This window comes from Anabrus simplex, chromosome 7 (assembly GCF_040414725.1).
Source record: "Anabrus simplex isolate iqAnaSimp1 chromosome 7, ASM4041472v1, whole genome shotgun sequence".
Lineage (NCBI taxonomy): Eukaryota > Metazoa > Arthropoda > Insecta > Orthoptera > Tettigoniidae > Anabrus > Anabrus simplex.
This window is the reverse complement of record NC_090271.1, coordinates 139,851,209-139,876,407: the sequence shown is the minus strand read 5'-3', so window position 1 is coordinate 139,876,407 and position 25,199 is coordinate 139,851,209. Positions and strand designations below refer to the sequence as shown.

The 25,199-nt window shown below is 39.6% G+C and overlaps 1 protein-coding gene across 1 annotated transcript in view; it reads right to left on the bottom strand.

The window, feature by feature from the left end:
* Positions 1-10,270, bottom strand: part of MetRS-m (Methionyl-tRNA synthetase, mitochondrial) — a 120,807-nt gene extending 110,537 nt beyond the window's left edge. Inside the window, exons 1-3 of the mRNA XM_067151347.2 lie at positions 10,105-10,270; positions 9,596-9,873; positions 9,264-9,495 (exon numbers count right to left, since the gene is read on the bottom strand). Coding sequence (XP_067007448.2) covers positions 9,264-9,495; positions 9,596-9,873; positions 10,105-10,213 — 619 coding nt within the window. The 5' untranslated portion in view covers positions 10,214-10,270. The remainder of the gene's footprint in view (positions 1-9,263; positions 9,496-9,595; positions 9,874-10,104) is intronic.
* Positions 10,271-25,199: the final 14,929 nt, after the last annotated feature.

Genomic DNA, 25,199 nt, shown 5'->3' with positions numbered 1-25,199 from the left:
GACTCAAACCTGCGTTAGCAAATGCATGTGGCCATAGTGCCAGCGGCGCGGCATTTTGGAGGGGAAGTTGGCTCAAAGACAACACTGCCTGCCGCCAGCCGCTCACTCCTGTTTGAGATTTCAGCTGCGCCGCTCGCAATGGCTGTTAGTGAATTAACAAGAGAGGAGATGAAAGTGCTAATTTCTGAAGTTCAAACCTGAACTTTCCTATGGAACGACAGAGAGAACAACTTTGAAAACCTAATAGTGACAAGCAAAGCCTGGAAAGAGATTGGAACGATCTTAAATATACCAGATAAATTCAGTTAAAAATCAATCACGGTTATGGACATAAACAATATTGTCTTTAATGCATCATATTATTATTATTATTATTATTGTTTAATTAATATTATTATCCTTTGTAATATATTGCCGATATGAAACTTGTATTCGTCATTACATCCGACTTTTATGGGTCTCTGGAAGTTGGTGACATGCTTCTGCATTCGCGCCTTAAGTTTTAGAAAGAAGTCAAAAGTTTGAATGGACATAGAAGTATATTTGAAAAATCTTAGCAGGAAATCAATTCAGTTCTCAATACAAATGATGAAACTCCCCATGCATTTCACGTTATTTATTTACCTACTGGATGATTACGAAATTCTATCCTAGTTCTGCGTCGAATTCTTCAGTTTAGATAAAAAAAATTCTAAAAGCAGAGACAAACGAGAAAACTTTGAAACTGCCATTATCTAATCACCTAGTGCAGGGAAGACGCCGCGCCGCTTACTGACTCTCGCTAGATGTCCACACAGACACTCTCTCCTCTCCAAACTTTTCGATAGCGGCAATGCTCCGCTCGCCGCCTGCACTGTGGCCGAAGCCTAACACATGAGACATTGCCCCAAGATCCCTACAAACTGTAATAATTCTACCATAAGCGTTTCTCTCTTTGGCTGATTGATGAACTCCAACTTCCGACAATTCACTGATTTTAGAGATCCTGAATGAATCACACCACTCTCAAATTTAAAAGTAAACACTATTAGAGGAAAGAAGAAAACAGAATAAATAACTTTAACCACAACTTATTACGCTCATGTTTGCAACTCGACTGACCAAACTGATATAAAGAGCTGTGGACCAAAACACGTTTGAACTTGCCCCGTTCTTTCTCAGGAAGTGGTCTAGGGCCGTTCTTTACATTTCCACTAAATATATAAAGCTCTGTATCGGTAATTTACCGCATTATTTGAAATTAATTTCAACTGATCTGTAGTGACGGTGATCAGCCACCAGAATGTGCTAATAGATTATGATACGCGCCATAAACTCGTTTCCGAAAAAGTTGACTTGCCCCGCTTTTCCGTGGGGTCTTCAATTGTTTACCTAGTCTTTTCTTAAATTATTTCAAAGCACTTGGATATTTATCAAACATCTCCTTTGATAAATTATTTTACTCCCTATTTCCTCTTCCTATAAATGGGTATTGAATATTTGCCCCATTTTGTCCTCTTGAATTCCAACTTCGTCATATTGGGACTTTTCCTACTTTTAAAAGCTCCACTCAAGCTTATTCGACGAGGTAACATTTTCATTTTTTAAAATATATGTATATATTTTGTTTTACTATTTGCTTAACATCGCACCGACCGTCTTATGGCAATGATGGGATAGGAAAGGCATAGGAGTGGGAAGGAAGTGGCCGTGGCCTTAATTAAAGTACAGCCTCAGCATTTGCCTGCTGTGAAAATGGGAAACCACGGAAAACCATCTTCAGGGCTGCCGACAGTGGGGTTTGAATTCACTATCTCCCAGATGCAAGCTCACAGTTGCGCGCCAACATTTTCGTAACATTACTGGTACTCTTATGTTGGAAATCACCCACAACAAATCATGCTGCTTTCCATTGGATCTTTTCCAGTTCTCATATCAAATAATCCTGATATGGGTCTCGCACACTGGAACCACACTCTACTGAAGTCTTACCAGCGACTTAAATGCACCCTCATTTACAGCCTTACTCATCATCATCATTTCCCTTTATCCAGCTGTAGCCGGGTAGGGGCAAATATGGTTCCTCTCCACTTTCTTCGGTCTTTCCACCACTGTGTCCCAGTCCAGGTTTCTTTCTATAATGCTGCGTAGGATGGTATCCTTCCATCTCAATCGTGGTCGTCCACGGCCTCTCCTTCCTTGGATTTGCATTTCCATCACCTTTTTTGGCATTCTTTCGTCGCTCATCCACTTTATGTGCCCAAACTATCTTAGTCGGCTCTTCTCTATTCTATCATTAATTTTTTCCACTCCAATTTCTTCCCGGATTTTCTCATTCCTTATTTTGTCTCTTCTACTCTTCTGTATCATACTCCTCAAGAACTTCATTTTGGCTGCCTGTATTCGACTCTCATCCTTCTTTGTCACTGTCCAAGTTTCTGCTCCGTAAGTTGTTATGGGTACGTAATACATCTTGTACATAATATCCTTTGCTTCCGTTGGCACATCTCTGTCCCATAACATGTTTCTTACACTATAATAGAAACAACTTCCAGCTTGAATCCTTTTACTAATCTCAGCATCCAGTCGAGCATTCTCCATTAATTCACTCCCCAGGTATTTAAACGTTTCCACTACTTCCAGGGGCTTGTCTGCAAGTCTAATCTGACCTTTCCCTTCTTTCTCCCCTCTAGTCATAACAAGAGTTTTACTCTTTTCTACACTTATTTTCAATCCACATTCTTCAATCTTCCCATTCACCACATTCAACTGTTCTTGAACCTTCCTGTCGTCTTCTCCCCAAATCACATCATCATCTGCAAATAACATCATGTTCATTTCTCTTCCTCCATATGCTGCTCTTGCTGTTCTCATGATGTCATCTATTACTATTGTAAACAGGATTGGTGATAGAACACTTCCCTGTCTCAGCCCACTAGTTATTTTGAATCAACTTTTCCTGCCAACTTGCGTTTGCACGCAACTACAACATTCCTTATACAATGCCATGATCATTTTTATTAATCCCTGTCCAATTCCTTTTTGCACCAGACTGTCCCAAACTTTCGTCCTGGGGACACTGCCTTACTACAACCCCTAAATACTCTCACAACCATATGAAGAGATCTGTAACTTTAATTTACAACCTCGTTAACGTGATTACCCCAATGAAGATCTTTCCTTATATTAACACCTAAGTAGTTACAGTGCTCCCTGTGAGATACTCTCACTCCATCAATACAGTATTTAAAACTACTGATCATCTCACAACAATGTCGAGGTCCTTCTGCAGTCGCTCAAATCTTGTGATTTCTCTACTAATCTATGAAATATAACATCATCTGTAAAAAAAGTCTTATCTGTGATTCCTGTTCTCTACTTATATCACTCATATATAAGAAAACATAAGGTCCAATAACAGTGCCCTGCACTACACCCCTTTTAATTGTTACATGCTTCACTTACTCTAATTCTGAGTGTTCTATATTCTAGAAATTTAGCCACTCATTCAACCATTATTTTGTCTAGTCAAATAGCCTTCATTTCTGTCACTCATCTACCATGATCAACCCTATCAGAAGCCATTGATAGGTCAACAGCATAGAGTCCATTTGACCTTCTGAATCTAAAACATCAGCTAAATCTTGCTGGATTCTTACAAGTTGAGCCTCACTGGAATAACCTTTCTGAAAGCCAAAATGCTTTCTACCAAGCCAGTAAGTAATTTTGCAAACCTGTCTAATACAATCAGAAGTAATACTTTCCCAGAGCTTATATGTAACACATATCAAGCTGACTGGCTTATAATTATCCCCTTTATGTTTATCACCTTTCTCCATGCACACTGGGGCTACTACAGCAACTATCCATTTATATGTTATAGTTCTTTCATACAAACAGTAATCAAATAAATAATTCAAGGTACAGCACTAAATCCCAATCCAGTAATCTTACCAATCCCAGCTGCTTTTCTGGCTTCCAACTTACGTATCAATTCGTAAATACCTTTATTATCATTGGTAAATTTCAGTACTATGCTAGTGTTAGGAACCTCCTCTGCCAGGATGCTATCCTTAGATCCAACTATCTTTACATGCTGCTGACTGAATACCTCTGTCTACTGTAGGTCCTCACATGTACACTCCCCTTCTTCATTAACCTGTTCCCCGCGACGGACAACAAATTGTCATCGAGCAGAAAATGCCCACCGCACATTTTAGACATAGATCTATTGCAAAATATTTTTATCAAACGTGCATTGTATTTTACTGAACGTTTTGGAAAAATACTTTTCTTCAAATACTTATAAAATTTATTTGTATCTTACCTTTACATGTTGAGTTTAGTATGGTATGGCTCAAAACGGATTGAAGCAAAAGAGTACATTTCCACAGGCAGCGCACATTGTTCTTACATCTTCCCTAACACCTATTTTCTGATACAACACACATCTCTGGGGAGCATATTTTTTCTTATCTGTGGATAGAATCTTGGAGACGAAATGTTTCTCTTTTAGCCTAAAGGGTGAGGACTTCGTTAGTATTTTGCCCTTTGTGTGGATGGGGCGTGGCACACGGTGCTGTTTTGTCAGGCCACACGCTACCACGAGATGGAAAACGAGAAGTGACAATCTCTTTCCCTCATTTAGGGCTGTCCAAATGACTAGGTTGTTGTAAATAGCAAAACCCAACATGTGAAGGAACTATTTCTTCTACCACTTCACAGTATTCCTCATAGATTGATATGCATTTGTCCCTTACCTACTATCTACATCCCCCATATTCTGATTATATCTGACTCCTCCTTCACCCCTACAGGAATATATTCATCTCTTTCGGTTTCGCCACTTGAACCAACAGCTTCTCCAATGTTGTTTTCTAAATCACATTCACCAATGCTGAAATCAATGTCCCTTTCATTATCTAGTACATCCACAACAAAGTCCGTTGTAATTGCCACACCACTAACACTCACTAAACGTTGCGAACCACTCAACTTGCCTTGACTTCTTGTAGCCATAGTTACGAGTGATCGTTATCTGACCTAAATATTCAAGGCATATTATTTGTATAATCTCATTGGCTATTTATACATCTGTACGTTTACTTTTGTAATCTCATATGCTATTTATAGGTCTGTATCTTTATTACAAGATAAGCAGATGCGTCAACCAGCATCTGCCCGCATTCGTAATTCATAGCGAGACCTAGCTAGCATATCTAATTGTGAACGAGGAAATGATATTGCTGACGAAATCTACACGAGTTTCTTTCATAAAACAAGCGGAAATGTCTGGCCACATAGATTGTACAGTCCAAATACAAGTTTTTAACTACTGTTGGCATTTTCTTGCAACTAACCTAAAAAGGAAAAATAAATTTCTGCTATAAAACTATAAATATAATAGCTCAAATATTGATTTAATAAGTCTGTAACTTCCTACGTATGTTTTTTTTTTGCTAGGGGCTTTACGTCGCACCGACACAGATAGGTCTTATGGCGACGATGGGATAGGAAAGGCCTAGGAGTTGGAAGGAAGCGGCCGTGGCCTTAATTAAGGTACAGCCCCAGCATTTGCCTGGTGTGAAAATGGGAAACCACGGAAAACCATTTTCAGGGCTGCCGATAGTGGGATTCGAACCTACTATCTCCCGGATGCAAGCTCACAGCCGTGCGCCTCTACACGCACGGCCAACTCGCCCGGTCCCCTACGTATGTAGAGAAAAGGTTCACAACCAGTATAGTTTTAATTTCATAAAAAAATCATAAAAATTACTGAAGATATGAATTGTCTTCCAATTATATGTGCAGGGTGAAATCACAAGGCCTAATGAGCAACATGGTAGCGCCCACGGGAGATATAAATGGCCAACGGTGAATGGGTTAATGATCCGTGGAATGTCTTTCTTAGAATGTGGTTTTTTTTTTTTTTTCAATTGGCTTTACGTTGCACCAACACATATAAGTCTTATGGTGACAAGAGAATCTGTTTCTGCCTTGAAGTACACACACATGCCCTTCCATTCCCCCCCAAATTCATATAACCAATAGCGGCGACTGGAAATCAGAAGTGGAGGAGGAGGGGCACAAAAATTTATAAACAAAACCTACTCGGGTTTGGGAGACATAGCAGGAGCAGGAGGTAGATTTCAAAATTGAAAAATATAGTTAAAAATGGTAAGTTTTTATGCTCTACAAGCAAATTTTGACAGAGAAGTAAAGGGTGACAGTTTACCAACTTAAGTGCGCTAATAATAGTTTTTCGAGATTTTAATTCAATAATATACAATAAAATTTTCACCAAAGAAACAATTACACATGTATTACAATTAAATAGAAGTATGGTGAAAATATACAATTAAAAAGTAATTTAGTATTTGAATAATAATAATAATTTTATTTGCTTTATGTTCCACTAACTACTTTTTTTGATTTTTGGAGACGCCGAGGTGCCTGAATTTAGTCCCGCAAGAGTTCTTTTATGTGCCAGTAATTCCACCAACATGAGGCCGACATACCTGAGCACCTTCAAATACTACCGCGCTGAGCCAGGATCGAACCTGCCAAGTTGGGATCAGAAGGCCAGCGCCTCAACTGTCTGAGCAACTCAGCCTAGCATTTAGTATTTGACACATGTTACACGTAGTTGCGTGAGTCTTCGATACTTGCTGTGGCGCTGTACAAATAGCTTAGCCGCAACAAATGACATTTTGTGCATATTTCTGCTAAATGCTTTTGTAATAATTAAAGAAATTGCTTTTTTTCATAATTCCTAGGTTTAAGTAGCTAAAATGGAATAAAAATTTAATTTCTTCCCCCTCGCTCGCTCCCCCTAATCGCCGCCTGCATATCACTGCCAATTATGTTTGCCATTATGTTGTACTTAGCTGACTTTCTTCCTAGTATGCTCCTTCAATCTCTCCTTACTTCCACAAACATATCTAACTATATTTCTTTCTAACCTGCACTTCCTTCTCAATGTCTTTAGTTCTCTGTTCTAATGGGTCTTTCCAATTACTTATCACCATTAAAGGTGCATACCTATTTTCACACTCCTCAAGAATTTCTTTAAACCCATCCCACAGGCTGTTTACAATTTGATTTACCATTTTCCAATGATCACAACTACTCTTTTAAAAACTCCCCCATTCCTCTCTTTTGAAACATATGGTACCGTATTGTCTAACTGTCCTAGTATTACAACCTTCCTTTCTATCACATTTATCTTTAACCACAACAAAAACAGATTTCGTGATCACTTATACCATCTATCACTTCAGTTTCTCTAAAGAGCTCATATGCTTTTATCAGTACCATGTCTAGAATATTTTTTCTTCTAGTTGGTTCCATCCCTGGTTCAGCTGTCCTTCCCAGATTATATTATTTACAATTTGTTGGTCATGCTTTCTGTCATTTGCATTTACTTTCCAGTTAACATTTGGTAAAGAGAGATCACCCACTGCAATAATGTTTCTTTCTATGTCATTCCCCACACAGTTAAAATAATTCCGCATCAGCATCAACACCACCCTTTCCAAGTCAGTAGTACACCCACAAAAATATCAAGTTGCCTATTACCTTTAGAAATGAACCTTACATTTACAATTTCATGTTTCTCATCTCATCCTTAACTTTTTTTGCACTGAACAAATTCCTCTTTCCCCAGTATGAATAGCCCTACTCCCCTCCTAACATTCCTATCCTGCCTCTACAATAAACACTTCAGTACCGTGAAAATTTCTGCAACCATAATACCACTTCTTAGCCATGATTCAACTTCTATTACAATATCTTGTACATATATATCTATTAAATTACTTAATTCTATTCCTTTCTTTACATTATTTCTACAGTTTAACACTAACAAGTTTATGTCAACCTTACTGGGCTTCCACCTTCCTATACTCTCATCACTGGTCCCTGTTCAAGCCTGTTTCGTTGAATGTATCTCCCTATAAGTTATCTAAACAAATCCGCTAACTTACATGTAGCCTACCACTGCGGTTCAAGTGAAGGCCATCTGTGTGTAGATCCCTATCTCCTACCCACCCATTACGATCAAGGAATCTCGCTCACAATTTCCCACTTACCCACTCCACAGTCTAATTGAAGTCCTCTATCACTTTCCATTCAGTATCCCTTCTATGCAGTATCCCACTGATAACAATCCCTGTTCCTTTAAACTAATCCCACACTGTTATAACCAAATCCCATACATACACAATCATGTTTAGTACCTATTCCTACTTGCCTTACGTTGTTGATACCAAAATGGAAAGCTACCACCTTCTCCTTACCTTCCTTCTTCCTTTCTACTTTCCTCAAAATCTGCCTTATCCTAATCCCTGAATAACACTCTACCCTGGTTCACTTTCCTCCACACCATTTCCCCATATGCCTAACATTAGGGTAGCCCATGACCAGAGCCTCAACCGCACCTACCTCATTAGATCCCCTCCTTTTCTGATCTCCCTTAACTTCCCGGATGGCTACAGAATTTACTTCTTCCTTCCTTCTCTCCCTCTCACGACCAAGTTCCACTTCCCTCTTCCTATCCTCTACTTTGATTTTCCCTTCTCTGTTGCCTCCCCCCTCTTCTGCAATACTTCCCTGTTCCTCATCTTCCCTCTGCTGTTCTACCTGCAGTGACCCATACTGATTCCTCCCTGATGCTTCTCCTGAACACACTTGCCCTCATTTTCTTTCCTCTTAAAACAGTAGCTCACCTGTCTTCCACAACTTCTCCCCTTGCTTCCCCTCCCTCTTGCCTACCAACCATATCACGTACATTGATTAAGGGAAACCTACCTTCATTCCTGTCCTCCATTAAAAGCCTAATCATCTCCATCAAATTTGCAATCTCTTCTGTCATTTTTCTTAATGCCCGCTCACACCCACAGTCGCTACACCTGCCTCCCTCAGCCAATCTTCTTTACAGAAATATGAAATAATATGGAAATATCAACAGAAATAAAATAGCAGATACTGGGAATAAAAATATATAAGCCAGTTCAGTCTTCAACATTTTTACCAATCAAAGGCTGTAAGTTAGTACAAGGCTTGAGTCTATTGTTGCATAAACCCCAATGATCATACTTCCATAACAGAATCATGCTGATAGCCTAAAATAAGAACCCTAATGGCAAATAAATATTTAACTGTGTTCCAGAATAGCCACTTGCTATACCTCCAACCTCCAAAAAATTCTACACTTAAACAGAAGTCCAATGAAAACTCAGCCCCCAACCCGACAAATAATTTCCAAATATGTCACAGAGTCTTACCATCCTTCAACCAATACAGGAGATCATTCTGCAGAGAGCTCAAGCGAAACATAAAATTGTTTTCTGTAGTCCACTCAACAGGATGACCAGATTCAGCTGATACCTTGCAAAGTTTGCCATCTTTTCCTAGCCCATCTTTCAGTTGTGTATTTCCCAGGAAGGATTCTTCTTGAACACAATACCACCCTGAATAGATCCCAGGATAGATCAGGTCAGCAGCTTTTAAGCATTCCTGAATACAAAATTAAGATACATATGCAGTAACATATCCAATGTCATACTCTCCAATCTAAAGCAGAACTAAAGAACATTTCAGAAATTTCTCAACATACCCAGAAATAATGAACTGATTTTTTATGCCTATCTTCAGTTGTACGCAAGAAATCAGTAAAATCTATGTCACACTGTTCGAATAAAGACTGATACTGCTGGGATATAGCAGTACAATATTCCAGCAAAGATGTATTATGTTTAGCTGCAGACTGTTGAATTTTGATGCCATGCTCGTCTGTTCCAGTGCTCAATATACCTCTCTTATGGTCAAGCAAGTAATAAAATCTATGGGCCGCATCTGCAATGACAGCGCTGTACAGATGACCTATGTGAGGAGCTACAATAAGGAACAAAAATAAAACACAGGCAAATAGCATTAATACTTCAACTACGACACAAAACAAACAGATTCAAATCTTAGACGCAGATAACAGTGGATTGTAACAGAGCCTTAAAACTGTTTGCATACTTCAATTTTCATTCCGGACACATGTTGTCGGCACCAGTTTCTATACAGGTTATCTAAAGTGAGGTTATACCTAACATACGAAAGATACTTCCAACTTACACGCATTTACATAAAATATCGGTGTTGTAATGTAAAATGTGTTCTTCAGATTATTCGGATATCTGGTAAAAATGTTCTTACAAAACATTAAATTCTTTGAACATTTCATCACTCAAATTGTATACTTCTTGTGAAAATTACTACCGATGCTCTCGAAAGAAGAACACTAACTCATATTTATCGAATATAATTGGGTAAAAAACAGAAGCCGCTGCCACAACAAATATGTCACATGTACAGTAACTTAGTTGCATTATTTCTGGACACATTTATTGAAATGTTCATTCTTTAATCATCACGAGATGTACGTATATGTTGTGGTATACTAAATCAATAAATTATTCTTTTATTTTGGTTTATGAGATATATACTAAGTATTTATCATTTTTAGAAAATGGGATGTTTTATTTTTATTCAAAATAAATAGAATTAAGTGACTGATTAAAATACTTTAGTATTTCAAAATCAAAAATCAAATTAAAATCAAAATCTATTTATTTGCAAATGAGGTGTCTACCTCGGTGGCAAATGGTACACTAAAATACATTATTGTCAAGCACTAAATTTTAAATTAACAGGAGACGAAGAAAATTTTCCTAGAATACAATATTATATAATTTACGCTAATAATTTTTTCTATTAAACACACACATCATCCTTAATAAATTTATATTGTTTACAAAATTCTACTTATAATATCTTACAAACATAGTCAACTCATATACAGTACGGTATGTGAAATTACTTCTAACAATACTATACAACTGGTATAAGATTAAAATTAACATTGAATTTATTTACATATTTATATTTTACCCATTTTGGAACCTAAGTAGCATAACGACCTGCTGCGTCTTAACCAGAGCCCCCTTTGCCACCACTTTTCAGAGTTCCTGAAGGGCCTTCACAGCTACCGTAGCGGTCCCAGGGCCCTCGAAGTCCCCACTGTACTTCACCCCTACAGGCAGTCCCCTACTTGGGCTGTCCAAACTCCTTAGACCAGGGGATGGAATTAATTTAATCACACACATTTATTATTTACAATATCCTGCACTGGTCGAATGCCCTCTAACATTTAATTTATTATCTGTGTTGTTGTTTATTCTCTTCTTGAATATCTGTACAGATTTTGGGAAAGGATCAAACACTACCCCTGGTAAACTGTTCCACTCCTTCACGCCCTTCCCAATGAAAGAAAATTTACCCCAATCGCTTCTGCTAAAATTCCTTCTAATTTTGTACTTGTGGTCAGTTCTACCAATATAATTATTTTCCAACCGAAGCCTCTCACGGATATCTCCCCATGCTTCTTCTCCTATATAGGCTCTATATAATCCTATAAGTCTACTTTTCTCCCTTCTCTTACTGAAGGTTTCCCACCCAAGTTCCTTTAACATTTCTAATACACTACTCTTTCTCCTGAAATCCCCTGTTACAAACCTTGCTGCTTTCCTCTGCACACCATCTAGTTCTTTTATTAGGTATTCTTGGTGAGGACCCCAAACACTGTTTGCATATTCCAATAATGGACGAACCATACTTAAGTAACATTTTTCTTTTAATTCTTTGTTGCATCCTTTAAGTAGCCTCATTATGACATGTAACGATCTGTATGCTTTCCCAACAACGTCATCAACATGACCCTTCCAGTGCAAATTACTTTCAAATCTCACACCTAAGTATTTGCACTTGCCATCTTTTGGGATAAATACCTCATCCAAAGTATATTCAAATTCAGTTTTAAAGCTCCTGTTTGTAAAAGTTGTAACAGTTGATTTCGCTCCATTAATCTTCATATTATTTTCTTCAACCCATTCCTGGATACTGTCAAGGTCCCTTTGTAATTCTGAACAATCCTCAATATTATTTATTTCCCTATAAACAATTATGTCATCCGCATACAATCTTATTTTCGATGTTATATTGTTCCCTAAGTCATTTGCGTATATTAAGAAAAGTAACGGACCGATTATACTACCCTGTGCAATTCCCTTCCAGACTTTCTCTTCCTGTGATATATTATTTCCTACTTTGACTTTCTGAACCCTTGAATTTAGAAATGTTCTTATCCAACGTATAACCATTCCATTCAACTTCAGGTAAGTTTAGATCTCCCCCAATTATTACCGTATCATTATTGTTTTTATGAGTATAATCTATTATTTTCTCAAATATTTCCATGTCTCTTTCCTCTCTTCCAGGCCTATATGTTCCTATAATTCCCACCTCCTTCATATTATCACAAACTAATTTTATCCCTAATATTTCATCCCTTTCATCAGTAAACCATTCATGCGAACAATAAGTTTCCGTCACCAGAATAAATACCCCTCCTCCCTTTTTATCTCCTCGGTCTCTACGATAGACTGTATACCCTTCTGGAAATACTTCTGTATTACCCACCCCTTCTCTCAACCACAATTCCACTCCTATCACCACATCCGTCTCATAAGATTCCATCAATGTACCGAATTTTAATTGTTTATTTACTACACTCTGACAGTTTACCAAGAGCAATCTCAGACCTCCTTCCTCCCTAAAACTTGACTGTTGCAATTGGGTAACGTTTGACTCATGAGTTGAGAACTTTTACATGCATGTGCAGCAGCAAAACAAGTTTGCCATTTATTGTGTTCAAAGAGAACGGGTTCTATTCCAACAAATCAAACAGTAAATGCGTATCACTCCCCATATCGCTATATCCCTGGTTCAGCTGTCCTTCCCAGATTATATTATTTACAATTTGTTGGTCATGCTTTCTGTCATTTGCATGTACTTCCCAGTTAACAATTGGTAAAGAGAGATCACCCACTGCAATAATGTTTCTTTCTGTGTCATTCCCCACGCATTTAAAGTAGTTTTTTTGTTATGGCAGGGGAAAATCTTTTAAAGACACCACTCCGTGTGGGAGTTGGATTTCCACCAACTAAAAACCCCTGCCCTCTTCACTCAGACCATTCTGGAACTGCTTGTCGGCATGACATCAGAATGGAGTGATGTATGTTATTAAGTTCTTCCTTTCTCTTATCCTTCATCCCCATAATGCTTGTCGCAATTGCCTTTACTGTGTTCCAGGCAAACGGGCTCTCTAACATAATCTGAACCAGATTCCCTGGCGTGAGTTGTCGGCCAAGTTGTTGGCAGGCTTTTCTTCATTCTTCTTCCCATCGAACACAGTAGAAAAAGGTGTGTTCTACTGTATCCCTTTCAGAACAGTACCAACAACCATCTCCCTGCGTCTTTCCCATCTTCATGGCGTATACGCCGAATCTTCCATGTCCTGTCAGGATCTGCGACAGATAGTAATCTACCTGCCGATGTCTACATTTAAGCCAGTCTCCTATGCTGGGTATTAGCTTTTTTGTCCATTGGCCAACATCGGTTGTGCCATCCCATCGGTCTTGCCAGTCTAGTAAGAGTTGGTTCCTCGAGGCTTTCTTTTCCTCAGCAGATATAGTTGCACCCCTTTCATGCCAAAGTTTTCTCTCTGCAACGAGGAGGTCAATGGGAATACTGGCAGCTACAACTTGTAAAGCTGCTGTCGAAACAGTTCGATATGCACAGGTAACTCTGAGCAGCATTTTCCTCTGTACTCTTTCCATAGCTCTTCGGTGAATCTTCCTCCTGAGTGCATTGTGCCAGATAGGTGCAGCATAAAGTAAAATGGAATATACTGCAGAGCACATAATCTGTCTCTTAACTGCTCTTGGTCCCCCGATGTTAGGCATAAGTCTGGCTAATGCCGATGCCTTCTTCTCTGCCTTTTGGGTTACTGCCTTCACATGTGCACCAAATGTGCAATTCCTGTCAATAAGAACCCCAAGGTATCGTACAGACTTTCCTGGGATAATCACTGTATCATTTAATAAGAAACGGACATTTTTCCAATTCCTGGAACCTTTCAAAATTACAGCCTCAGTCTTATGTGGAGCCAATCTCAACTTATTATTTACCATCCAAATGTTAACTCGTCTCAGTGATTCATTTACTCGGAAGGTCAGTTCTTTTACATTCTCTGCTATTACCACTATTGCAAGGTCATTTGCATAACCAATAGATGTTGTCCCTTTTGTCAGCTGCAGGCGTAAGACACCGAGTGTGTATGTCAGGATCTTCAAAAGGCAGAAGTATTCAGTCAGCAGTATGTGAAGATTGTTGGTTACAAGGATAATGTTGAGATAGAGGAAGAGACTAAGGCCAAAGAAGTAATAAAATTTACATATGATAACAATGACATTTACAATAAGATACAAAAGTTGAAAACTAGAAAAGCGGCTGGAATTGATCAGATTTCTGGGGATATACTACAATGGGTTGGGATATAGTACCATATCTGAAGTACTTATTTGATTATTGTTTGGCCGAAGGAGCTATACCAGATGAATGGAGAGTTGCTATAGTAGCCCCTGTGTATAAAGGAAAGGGTGATAGACATAAAGCTGAAAATTACAGGCCAGTAAGTTTGACATGCATTGTATGTAAGCTTTGGGAAGGCATTCTTTCTGATTATATTAGACATGTTTGTGAAATTAATAACTGGTTCGATAGAAGGCAATTCGGTTTTAGGAAAGGTTATTCCACTGAAGCTCAACTTGTAGGATTCCAGCAAGATATAGCAGATATCTTGGATTCTGGAGGTCAAATGGACTGTATCGCGATTGACATGTCTAAAGCATTTGATAGGGTGGATCATGGGAGACTACTGGCAAAAATGAGTGCAATTGGACTAGACAAAAGAGTGACTGAATGGGTTGCTATATTTCTAGAAAATAGATCTCAGAGAGTTAGAGTAGGTGAAGCTTTGTCTGACCCTGTAATGGTTGAGAGGGGAGTTCCTCAGGGCAGTGTTATCGAACCTTTATGTTTTCTTATATACATAAATGATATGAGTAAAGGAGTGGAATCGGATGTAAGGCTTTTTGCGGATGATGTTATTCTCTATAGAGTGATAAATAAGTTACAAGATTGTGAGCAACTGCAACGTGACCTCGAAAATATTGTGAGATGGACAGCAGACAATGGTATGTTGATAAACGGGGCTAAAAGTCAGGTTGTGAGTTTCACAAATAGGAAAAGTCCTCTCAGTTTTAATTACTGCGTTGATGGGGTGAAAGTTCCTTTCGGGGATCATTGTAAGTATCTAGGTGTTAATATAAGGAAAGATCTTCACTGGGGTAATCACATAAATGGGATTGTAAATAAAGGGTACCGATCTCTGCACATGGTTATGAGGGTGTTTAGGGGTTGTAGTAAGGATGTAAAGGAGAGTGCATATAAGTCTCTGGTAAGACCCCAACTAGAGTATGGTTCCAGTGTATGGGACCCTCACCAGGATTACCTGATTCAAGAACTGGAAAAAATCCAAAGAAAAGCAGCTCGATTTGTTCTGGGTGATTTCCGACAAAAGAGTAGCGTTACAAAAATGTTGCAATGTTTGGGTTGGGAAGAATTGAGAGAAAGAAGACGAGCTGCTCGACTAAGTGGTATGTTCCGAGCTGTCAGCGGAGAGATGGCGTGGAATGACATTAGTAGACGAATAGGTTTGAATGACGTCTATAAAAGTAGGAAAGATCACAATATGAAGATAAAGTTGGAATTCAAGAGGACAAACTGGGGCAAATATTCATTTATAGGAAGGGGAGTTAGGGATTGGAATAACTTACCAAGGGAGATGTTCAATAAATTTCCAATTTCTTTGAAATCATTTCAGAAAAGGCTAGGAAAGCAACAGATAGGGAATCTGCCACCTGGGCGACTGCCCTAAATGCAGATCAGTATTGATTGTAATATTGTATATTGCATATAGAATGTTCCACAAGGTGGGTCCTAGGACAGATCCCTATAGAACGCCAGCACTCATTTCAAGATCTTCTAAATCATGAAATCGTATTCTTCGTCCTTTGAAGTACTTAACGATTATTTGTTGTAGATACTGAGAAATGTTCATCCTACGAAGTTCTCTCAAAATAATGCTCCAAGAAGCAGTGTTAAAAGCATTTTTGACATCTAGCGTTATCAAGGCAGCCCATTTCTCACTGCTTTCTGCCTGTATTTGAATCACCCTCTCAATAGCTTGGGTTGTGGTTCTACCCTTTCTAAATCCAAACTGGTTCGAAGAAAGTCCTCCCTGTTGTTAAAGTTCTTTCTCCAGTCTAGTTTTAATCAATCCTTCGTAAAGTTTGCTCAAGGTGTTTAATAAGCACAGTGGCCTGTATGCTGATGGATCTAATGATAGTTTTCCTACCTTCAATAACAGCACTAGCTTGGCTACTTTCCACTCATCGGGGAATTCACGCTTTTTTAATAAATCCTTGAAGACTGATAAGATCCAACCAGGTGCCACCTCAACTGCATACTTGATGGCTTCTGGTGGGATTCCATCTACACCTGGTGCCTTGCCAGTCTTCATATTGCGTGCTACCTCTTGTAACTCAACCACAGTGAACGGTTCTGCAACACAAAATTCTGAATCCGTTTCAAGTCTGTCATTAGTACAAGGGAACAACTCCATTGCTATGGCTTTCCTTCTATCAGCTGGGAGCTGAACTGGTACCCTGTTGATTATTCGACCGGTCACTATCTTATATCCCGCTCCCCAGATATCACTGTCTAGATCTTCGCATAGCTTTTGCCAGAGATTTCTCTTAGAATCCTTTATTAGCTTCATTAGTTGCCTCTTTGATGCCTTATAGTCAGCTTCTAATGGTATTAAGTTGACCTGGCTGATTTTTTTTCCTAGATCTTGTAAGAATTCGTCTCTTGCGATTGCAGTCTTTCCTTTGCATGTCTATTTCATTGTTCCACCAGTAAGGGACTCGAGTTTTATATTTTGTTGATCCCCTCAATCGGCTGGTCCTACAAGCATCTTTAAGAGCAGCAGTTACATCTTTTAGAGTATGTTGCACTGTATCTACAGTTTGTGACATCCACTCGATTGCAATTTTAAAGGTTTCCCAATTATAGTTCCACACCGTTTTCGTGACATCATTAAGCTTCTTCGATCCCTTAACTTGAAAGTAAATAAAACGATGGTCGCTGAGAGATTCATCTTCCATAACTTCCCAGTCAACAATGAATGATGCTATACCCTGCGTTGAGCAGGTGACGTCTATGAAAGACTCTGAGTTCCCTCTGGAAAAAGTTGGTAAGATTCCAGTGTCATGAACCACCAAGTCTAGGGTCGCTATCCATTCTGCCCAATATTCTCCCCTACGATCTGCAGTTGGTGCTCCCCACAGAGGCGACTTGACATTTAGGTCTCCGAGAATGATAGATTCAATACCTGACGCCATGCAGTCCTGAACTATTGCATCTACTTCAGCTTTGAAAATATCAAAAGGGATGTTAGGAGAGATATAGCAACAATAAATCTGATATTGCTGAAGTTGAATACACAAATATCCTTCTTCTGCCCTTATGCTTAGCACCTCCAACTTATCATTTAAAAAATATGTTGCTACATCACATCTTTTGTCCGTGAACCAACCACCTTCGGCTACTCGCCTTCTATTTGGCTCGCTAACAAGCACTAAGTCTACTTTCTTTTCCAAGGCTGTCGCATACATGATGTCATGACTGTCGGATTTCCTCATGAGATTCGCCTGCTGTATGTCCATTATTGGTCGTTTAAATTCAACTTCCTTGCCTCTAATATTAGCTTCCTGTAAGTAGGGCATTTCATTTGATCTGAGCGGTGGCCCTCCACTTGGCACATGGTGCAAAACGAAATGTCCCCACAATCCTTCGCCAAATGGCCTTCATGTCCACAATTTAGACAGCTCCGTGACCGGTCATCCTTAACGTCGCAGTGTGGCGCTTTAAGTCCAAATCCAAGACATTTAAAACACCTTGCAACTGTAACTTTTTCCTTCACCATACAGGTTGCCCATCCCACATTTATTTTCTTTTTCTTTAACAGAATTTTCGATGGTTCCGTTGGCAATATTACGGTAGCATTCAGATTTCCGAATCTCCCCGGTCTTACGGACGTAATATTGATCTGAGATTCTTCGACAGCAGCTTCTAAGGAGAGTGCTGCTCTGAGATAGTTTTCATTTAAATCCGGATCCATACCGTACACTAGAATTGTTGTCTCCTTCCTTTTTGTTGAAACCTCTGTTTCCTTGACGTTTTTAGTTATCTCACATTGTAATACGTCAGCCTTTCCTTTGCCTTCTACAGTAAGTATAAGGTCATCCTTTGCTGTTTTCCTTATTCGTTTTATTTTAACGCCAATTTTTTCGATGTTTACTCCTTCCTTTACTGTTTTAAGCAATTCGGCGTACGTTTTTCCCGCAGCTTTTCACGTAACTGTTTCCTGATTATTGTCATTTAAGGATTTCTTTTTCGATGTTAATCCCACAGAAACAGCCTGTTTTACCTGCGTTTTACCCGATTCCAAGCACCCTATTTCAATATCACTCTTACGAAACATCCATTCCAAGATTTTCCTTATATAATTCCGATCAAGGGTATACGGGATAGTTATCAGCACCTTCTTTCTTGCATGAGTCTCAATTATCTCTCTCCAGTGGGTGAGACATGAATACAGGCTCTGCAGGTCATTTACTCCATCTTGATTAAATGAATATGGTATTACATATACATATCGCAGCTTCTCCCGCTCTCCTCCTCGACTCGTGTAGGTTTGCGTAACAGTGCGCAGGAATTCCGTCTTACCTTCCTCCAGATTAGAGTTCAGCAAGTCAGAGATTTCTGTATGCATATTCTTCATGCTTCTCATAATTCCATCCTCCTCTGTAAGATGTTTGGGATTTACAACCATTGATATATCCCAATCAGTCAATTTCCCTATATTTCCGGAGATGACGTGCGTGTTACTGTAAACACAGTCAGGCCATTCCTTATCCAATAGCTTCGCAAACTCATCAAAGCACGTAGCTTCCAAGAGGGTCTGCTCTATATCTAGAACTCTGTCACTGAATTGCGCCTGTGTCCCAACATCACGGGTTATTTTCTTACTGGAGGTAGTGCCCTGTTCCAAATCACTCCTAGCCTTTGAATCTTCATTCACATCAAATTGTTCCCATTCCCACGAACGACTACGGATTATTTATGCCATTTGTCCCATTACTTTAATACCTTTCTTTATCTCCGCTTTGGTATTGGGAGTCATCTTAACTAATGCTAATAAGTCTTCACTATGCTTGACTAACTTATCAATTTCGAGTCGCATCTCTTCTAATCCTACTCTTTGGTTTATAGTCTTCGTACTCTGTAATTCCATGGTTACGTCCAGCTCCTCATCCGACATAGTATCTCTTTGGTTTTCTACGTCTATTTCAACCTCTTTGGATTTGACATTTCTATTCTCAGTACCTCTACTCTCTTTTCTCTTTGAAAACATTTAAAGCAATATAAATGGCCTATTTACCGTGTCAGAAAAGGGATGCCTCTTTAGCTCATCAAAGAGAGATAATACCGCGTTCTGAAGGGCAGCACTTCCACTTATAATTGCAATATATTTTAACCATACACAGCCTTTAAAACACCACTTAATTAAGCAAATACGCGGAGCACTAAACAACACCAGCCATTCAATAGCAGCACGCGTACAGTAGTAGTAGTAGTAGTAGTAGTAGTTGTTGTTGTTGTTTTGTTAGGGCAGGGGAAAATCTTTTAAAGTAGTAGTAGTAATAGTAGTAGTAGTTTTTTGTTATGGCAGGGGAAAACCTTTTAAAGACACACTCTGTGTGGGAGTTGGATTTCCACCAACTAAAAACCCTTGCCCTATTCACTCAGACCATTCTGGAACTGCTTGTCGGCATGACATCAGAATGGAGTAATGTATATTATTAAGTTCTTCCTTTCTCTTCTTTCTCCTTCATCCCTATAATGCTTGTCGCCATTGCCTTTACTGTGTTCCAGGCAAACGGGCTCTCTAACATAATCTGAACCAGATTCCCTGGCGTGAGTCGTCGGCCAAGTTGTTGGCAGGCTTTCCTTCGTTCTTCTTCCCATCGAACACAGTAGAAAAAAGTGTGTTCTACTGTATCCCTTTCAGAACAGTACCGACAACCATCTCCCTGCATCTTTCCCATCTTCATGGCGTATACGCCGAATCTTCCATGTCCTGTTAGGATCTGCGACAGATAGTAATCTACCTGCCGATGTCTACATTTAAGCCAGTCTTCTATGTTGGGTATTAGCTTTTTTGTCCATTGGCCAACATCGGTTATGCCATCCCATCGGTCTTGCCAGTCTAGTAAGAGTTGGTTCCTCGAGGCTTTCTTTTCGTCAGCAGATATAGTTGCACCCCTTTCATGCCAAAGTTTTCTCTCAACAACGAGGAGGTGAATGGGAATACTGGCAGCTACAACTTGTAAAGCTGCTGTCGAAACAGTTCGATATGCACAGTAGTAGCAGTAGTAGTAGTAGTAATTGTTGTTGTTGTTTTGTTATGGCAGGGGAAAATCTTTTAAAGACACCACTCTGTGTGGGAGTTGGATTTCCACCAACTAAAAACCCCTGCACTCTTCACTCAGACCATTCTGGAACTGCTTGTCGGCATGACATCAGAATGGAGTGATGTATATTATTAAGTTCTTCCTTTCTCTTCTTTATCCTTCATCCCCATAATGCTTATCGCAATTGCCTTTACTGTGTTCCAGGCAAACGGGCTCTCTAACATAATCTGAACCAGATTCCCTGCCGTGAGTCGTCGGCCAAGTTGTTGGCAGGCTTCCATTCTTTCTTCCCATCGAACACAGTAGAAAAAAGTGTGTTCTACTGTATCCCTTTCAGAACAGTACCGACAACCATCTCCCTGCGTCTTTCCCATTTTCATGGCGTATACACCGAATCTTCCATGTCCTGTCAGGATCTGCGACAAATAGTAATCTACCTGCCGATGTCTACATTTAAGCCAGTCTCCTATGTTGGGTATTAGCTTTTTTGTCCATTGGCCAACATCGGTTGCGCCATCCAATCGGTCTTGCCAGTCTAGTAAGAGTTGGTTCCTCGAGGCTTTCTTTTCTTCAGCAGATATAGTTACACCCCTTTCATGCCAAAGTTTTCTCTCTACAACGAGGAGGTGAATGGGAATACTGGCAGCTACAACTTCTAAAGCTGCTGTCGAAACAGTTCGATATACACAGTAGGAGTAGTAGTAGTAGTAGTAGTAGTAGTAGTAGTAGTAGTAGTAGTAGTAGTAGTAGTAGTAGTAGTGGTAGTAGTAGTAGTAGTAGTAGTAGTCCTTAAAGCGAGCTGAGTTGAGAACGGAAGACAGTATTGAAAAAATGTCTCCTGTACCGAAACGTGCAAATTGGTCACAGAGTGAAAGAAGTATAAGGCATAACACTCGGTAAAAAAGGTTATACTCACTCGCGGCGATCAGTTGGGGGAGGGGGCATTCTCCCCACAAATATTGGAGAAAATATTCCATTTCTATTCGCATTTTAGCCGGCTGAACTAGGGGTTATTTTTTTAAAGGAATTTGTACAAGCCCTGTTGTCTTATCCGTAAATTCTTTCCTTTATTTTCTTTAATTGTTAACACAATTCTTAGCGGAAATACACACAAAATGCCATTCGTTTCGGCTAACCGATTTGTATAGCAATACAGCAAGACTTTGCACGTGATGTGAGGAAGGGTAGTTGGGGTGTATATAAATTTATTTCTTTTTACCAGATTCATGGACACTGAGGTATGATTCACCGGCCTGCCGAGAGCATTCGTCAGTTTGGCATTCTCTTTAGTGTCTTTTAGTTTCATAGTGTATGGTCAAATACTAAAAAATATTTTAATTGTAATAAATGCGTAATATTGTTCCTTTGGTGGAAGTTTTAATGTGTAGTACTGAAATAAAAGCTTTTTAAAAAAACTATTACTACCCCACTTAAATTGTTAAACTGTCAACCTTTAACTCTTTGTCGTTATTCGGTCAGAAAGCATCAAAACTTACCATTTTGTGGCTTGTTTCTTCATTATAATGTATGAACGCCCAGGGCGCATGGCAAAACATGGCACTTGGCGTCTGATGATGTTAGTTGGCACCATTAACGCCAAAGAGTACCAAGAAGAAGACTTATGCCTGTTGTGCACCATCAGATTTTACTTTCTATTCAACTTGAAAAAGATTGTTCAGCATTGCTGAAGGTTTGACAAGATTTGAAAAGATCTGGCAAGGTTTGATAGCATCTTGTTTTAAAATGGAGGAAAGGCAAACAGCTATTGTGGCTCTTGTACTAGCAGTAACATCCATTCTTAAAATGAAGAGAAACGCGCAATATACCATATTTTACATGACAAAAATATTAATGATGATTTTTCAATGTATTTACTACCATAATTTTATTTGCAGAGGTTACGTTATATTCCATGTAGGGCCTACTCACATTAATTGAATAAAAATGAGAGCAATGCAACGGAAATTCAGGTCTTATTACGTAAAAAGATATGAGGAATTCCATAATAACAATAATAATACGCGGAGATCATCATAAATCGATCATTGCTGACAGTATTTACTTATGGGTTCCTATACGACAATAAACATACAAGCTGTCCACTTTCTTGAGATATTTCTCTTGCAACCTCCTCATACGATGCAGTTTTATTCATTTTAGTTTTGTACCCAACGGAGTCCACTAAATATGAGCAGGAATGTTCCCCATTCTTAGAAATTATACGCATACAACATCACCGGTCATGAAAAATATTGGGGCAAATATTCGTTTATATGGATTAGAAATTGTATGGCCGCATCTAAAACTGAAACAGTTCGAGCAATTAGAAAAAGTGAAAGCTACGTTTCTGAAAAAGGCACTTTGTGTCTCGAAGTATACGCCTTCAAGGCTTGTATATGAGTTACAGTCTAGCTCGAGCAGTCGAGGAGAGAGGTTGCGTAGCGAAGTGCGTGCTGTAAGCATGGTTGGCATTGAACAGTACCGGGCCGCTATTGGGAAATGGCAGGCAAGGCAGAAGAAGGAGGTCAGGAATGGATTGGTGACGGACGGATTGAAAATGAGTGAAGCGGCACCCAGGCCCAAATACCAGTGGAAAATATAGCACGGAGGATTTGGCCGCACTCAGGGTGGTTGTAAGTGAAGTGATGCAGGAAAAGTGTCAATGGGATAAGGTGCAGGAAATAAAGGACATGATGGAGGAGCAGAGAAGGGAGATAGGGAACATGAAGAAATGGCTTGAAACGAAGACTGAGGAATCGAGCAGGAGAGTGGTCAATAACGAGAAAGAAATCGAGTTATTGAGAGGGGAAGTGAAGCATCTGAAAGACGAGGTGATGAAGATGAAGAAAGAAGCGGAGGGGTACAGGCAGGAGAGATTGAAAAAAGCCATATTTTTATATGGAATTGAGGAAGGGGCGAGAGAGAGCAAGATTGAGCTGATATTTAAGGTGGTGGAAGCTATACGTGATGTTATGAAGGTAAACTTTAGTGAGGTAGACATTGATGATGTAGAGAGAGTTGGTAGAATCAAAGGTCGGAGGCCAATTAGGGTTACATTGTTCTCAACCCTAATGGCAGATTCTGTGTTAAGAAACAGCAAGAATTTACAAGGGCGGAAAATAGGGGTGAAAGGAGATATGGGAAGAGAAGGAAGTGAAAACGCGAAGATCTTGAATAGGCACCTTTGGAGAGCGAGGAACCAGGGGCTAAAGGCCCGAATAAGAGGTCTGAGGTTGGAGGTGACGAACGGGCGATGGGTCAGAGTTCATTCAGTTTCTAAGCTAAAAGAAATGGACGAAAACGAGAGGGTTGAGAGTGGTGAGAGGTCAAGGCAAGATGGGAAGAAGAAAGAAGAAAAGAAGAGGAGGAGGGACGTGGCAGGAGAACAGGGCATCTCGGAAGAGAATGGGCAGTGCAGCCGGGAGACAGAAGACCAAGATAGTGAAGTGGACGGTGAGAGTGGACCGCAAGAAACTGGGAGAGGAGAGTGTAGTGGTGCAGTGAGTAAGAAAGGACAAAGGGAGATGGATTCAGAAGTCCAAAATAGTGAGGGGGAGAGTGGGGGTGAGCAGCAAGAAGAGGTGAGTGCAGGGTGCAGTGGTGTAGCGAAAAAGAAAGGTCAAGAGGAGACAGATCGACAAGAAGGTAAAAAACTTATGAGTAAAGTCAGGAGTAAGAGCTTAAAAGACATATTGGGAAAAGTACGTAAAGGGATGGAGGATACAGAGGGAGAGAGGTCGATAAATACTAGAAGTAAGAATAGAGTGGGAGACCTAGAAGGGAGGGAGGGAAAGTTATAACAATTTTGGAAGATAGGATGTGTGAATATTGAAGGAGTAAGGAGCAAATTGGGAAACAAGAAAGTTAGGGAAGTAATTGAAAGTTTCGATGTTGTGGCACTCTTAGAGACGTGGTTGGAAACAGGGAGGGAGATTGCATGGAAGGGGTTTGAGATAAAATATAAATATAGAAGAAAAGAGAGGAATAAGGGACGAGCACCAGGAGGGATGATAGTTCTAATTAGGGAAGAAATTAGTGAAAGAGTAGAGGATATAGAGACCGATATGATGGAAACCATATGGCTGAGATTGAATTTGGGAGAGAGAGAGGGACGGAGGAAGAAAATAAATCTAGCTTTTGTTTACTGCCATCCTAGTAATTCAGAATATGCAAATAAATATTTTTTTGAAGAGTTATTGGTGGATATTGGTAGGATAAGGGGAATGTATCCAGGGGAGGAGGATATGTTGTTATTTGGGGATTGGAACGCGAGAATAGGAGAACAGAGCCCAATTTATAGTAGGGAGGATGGAATGTGTTTGTTAGAAAGCAGAAGGAGTGAGGACAAAATTACAAATAGTTATGGAGAGAAGCTCCTAGAGATGTGTGCTGTGGGAAACTTGTATATTCTGAATGGGTGGATAGAGGGTGACAGGACGGGGAAATTGACATATGTTACGGAGAAAGGGGGTAGTGTGATAGATATGGTTCTGAGCTCGGAAGGGATGATTGAGGAAGTTGTAAGTATGGAAATAGGAGATTGGATTGAGTCACACCATTTCCCGGTGAGGGTTATGCTGAAAAGAGAGGTAGAGAAGCGTACAATGAAGGAAAATGAGACAAAGGATAAACGAGGGAGGGGTTATAATAAGTACAAATGGACAGAGA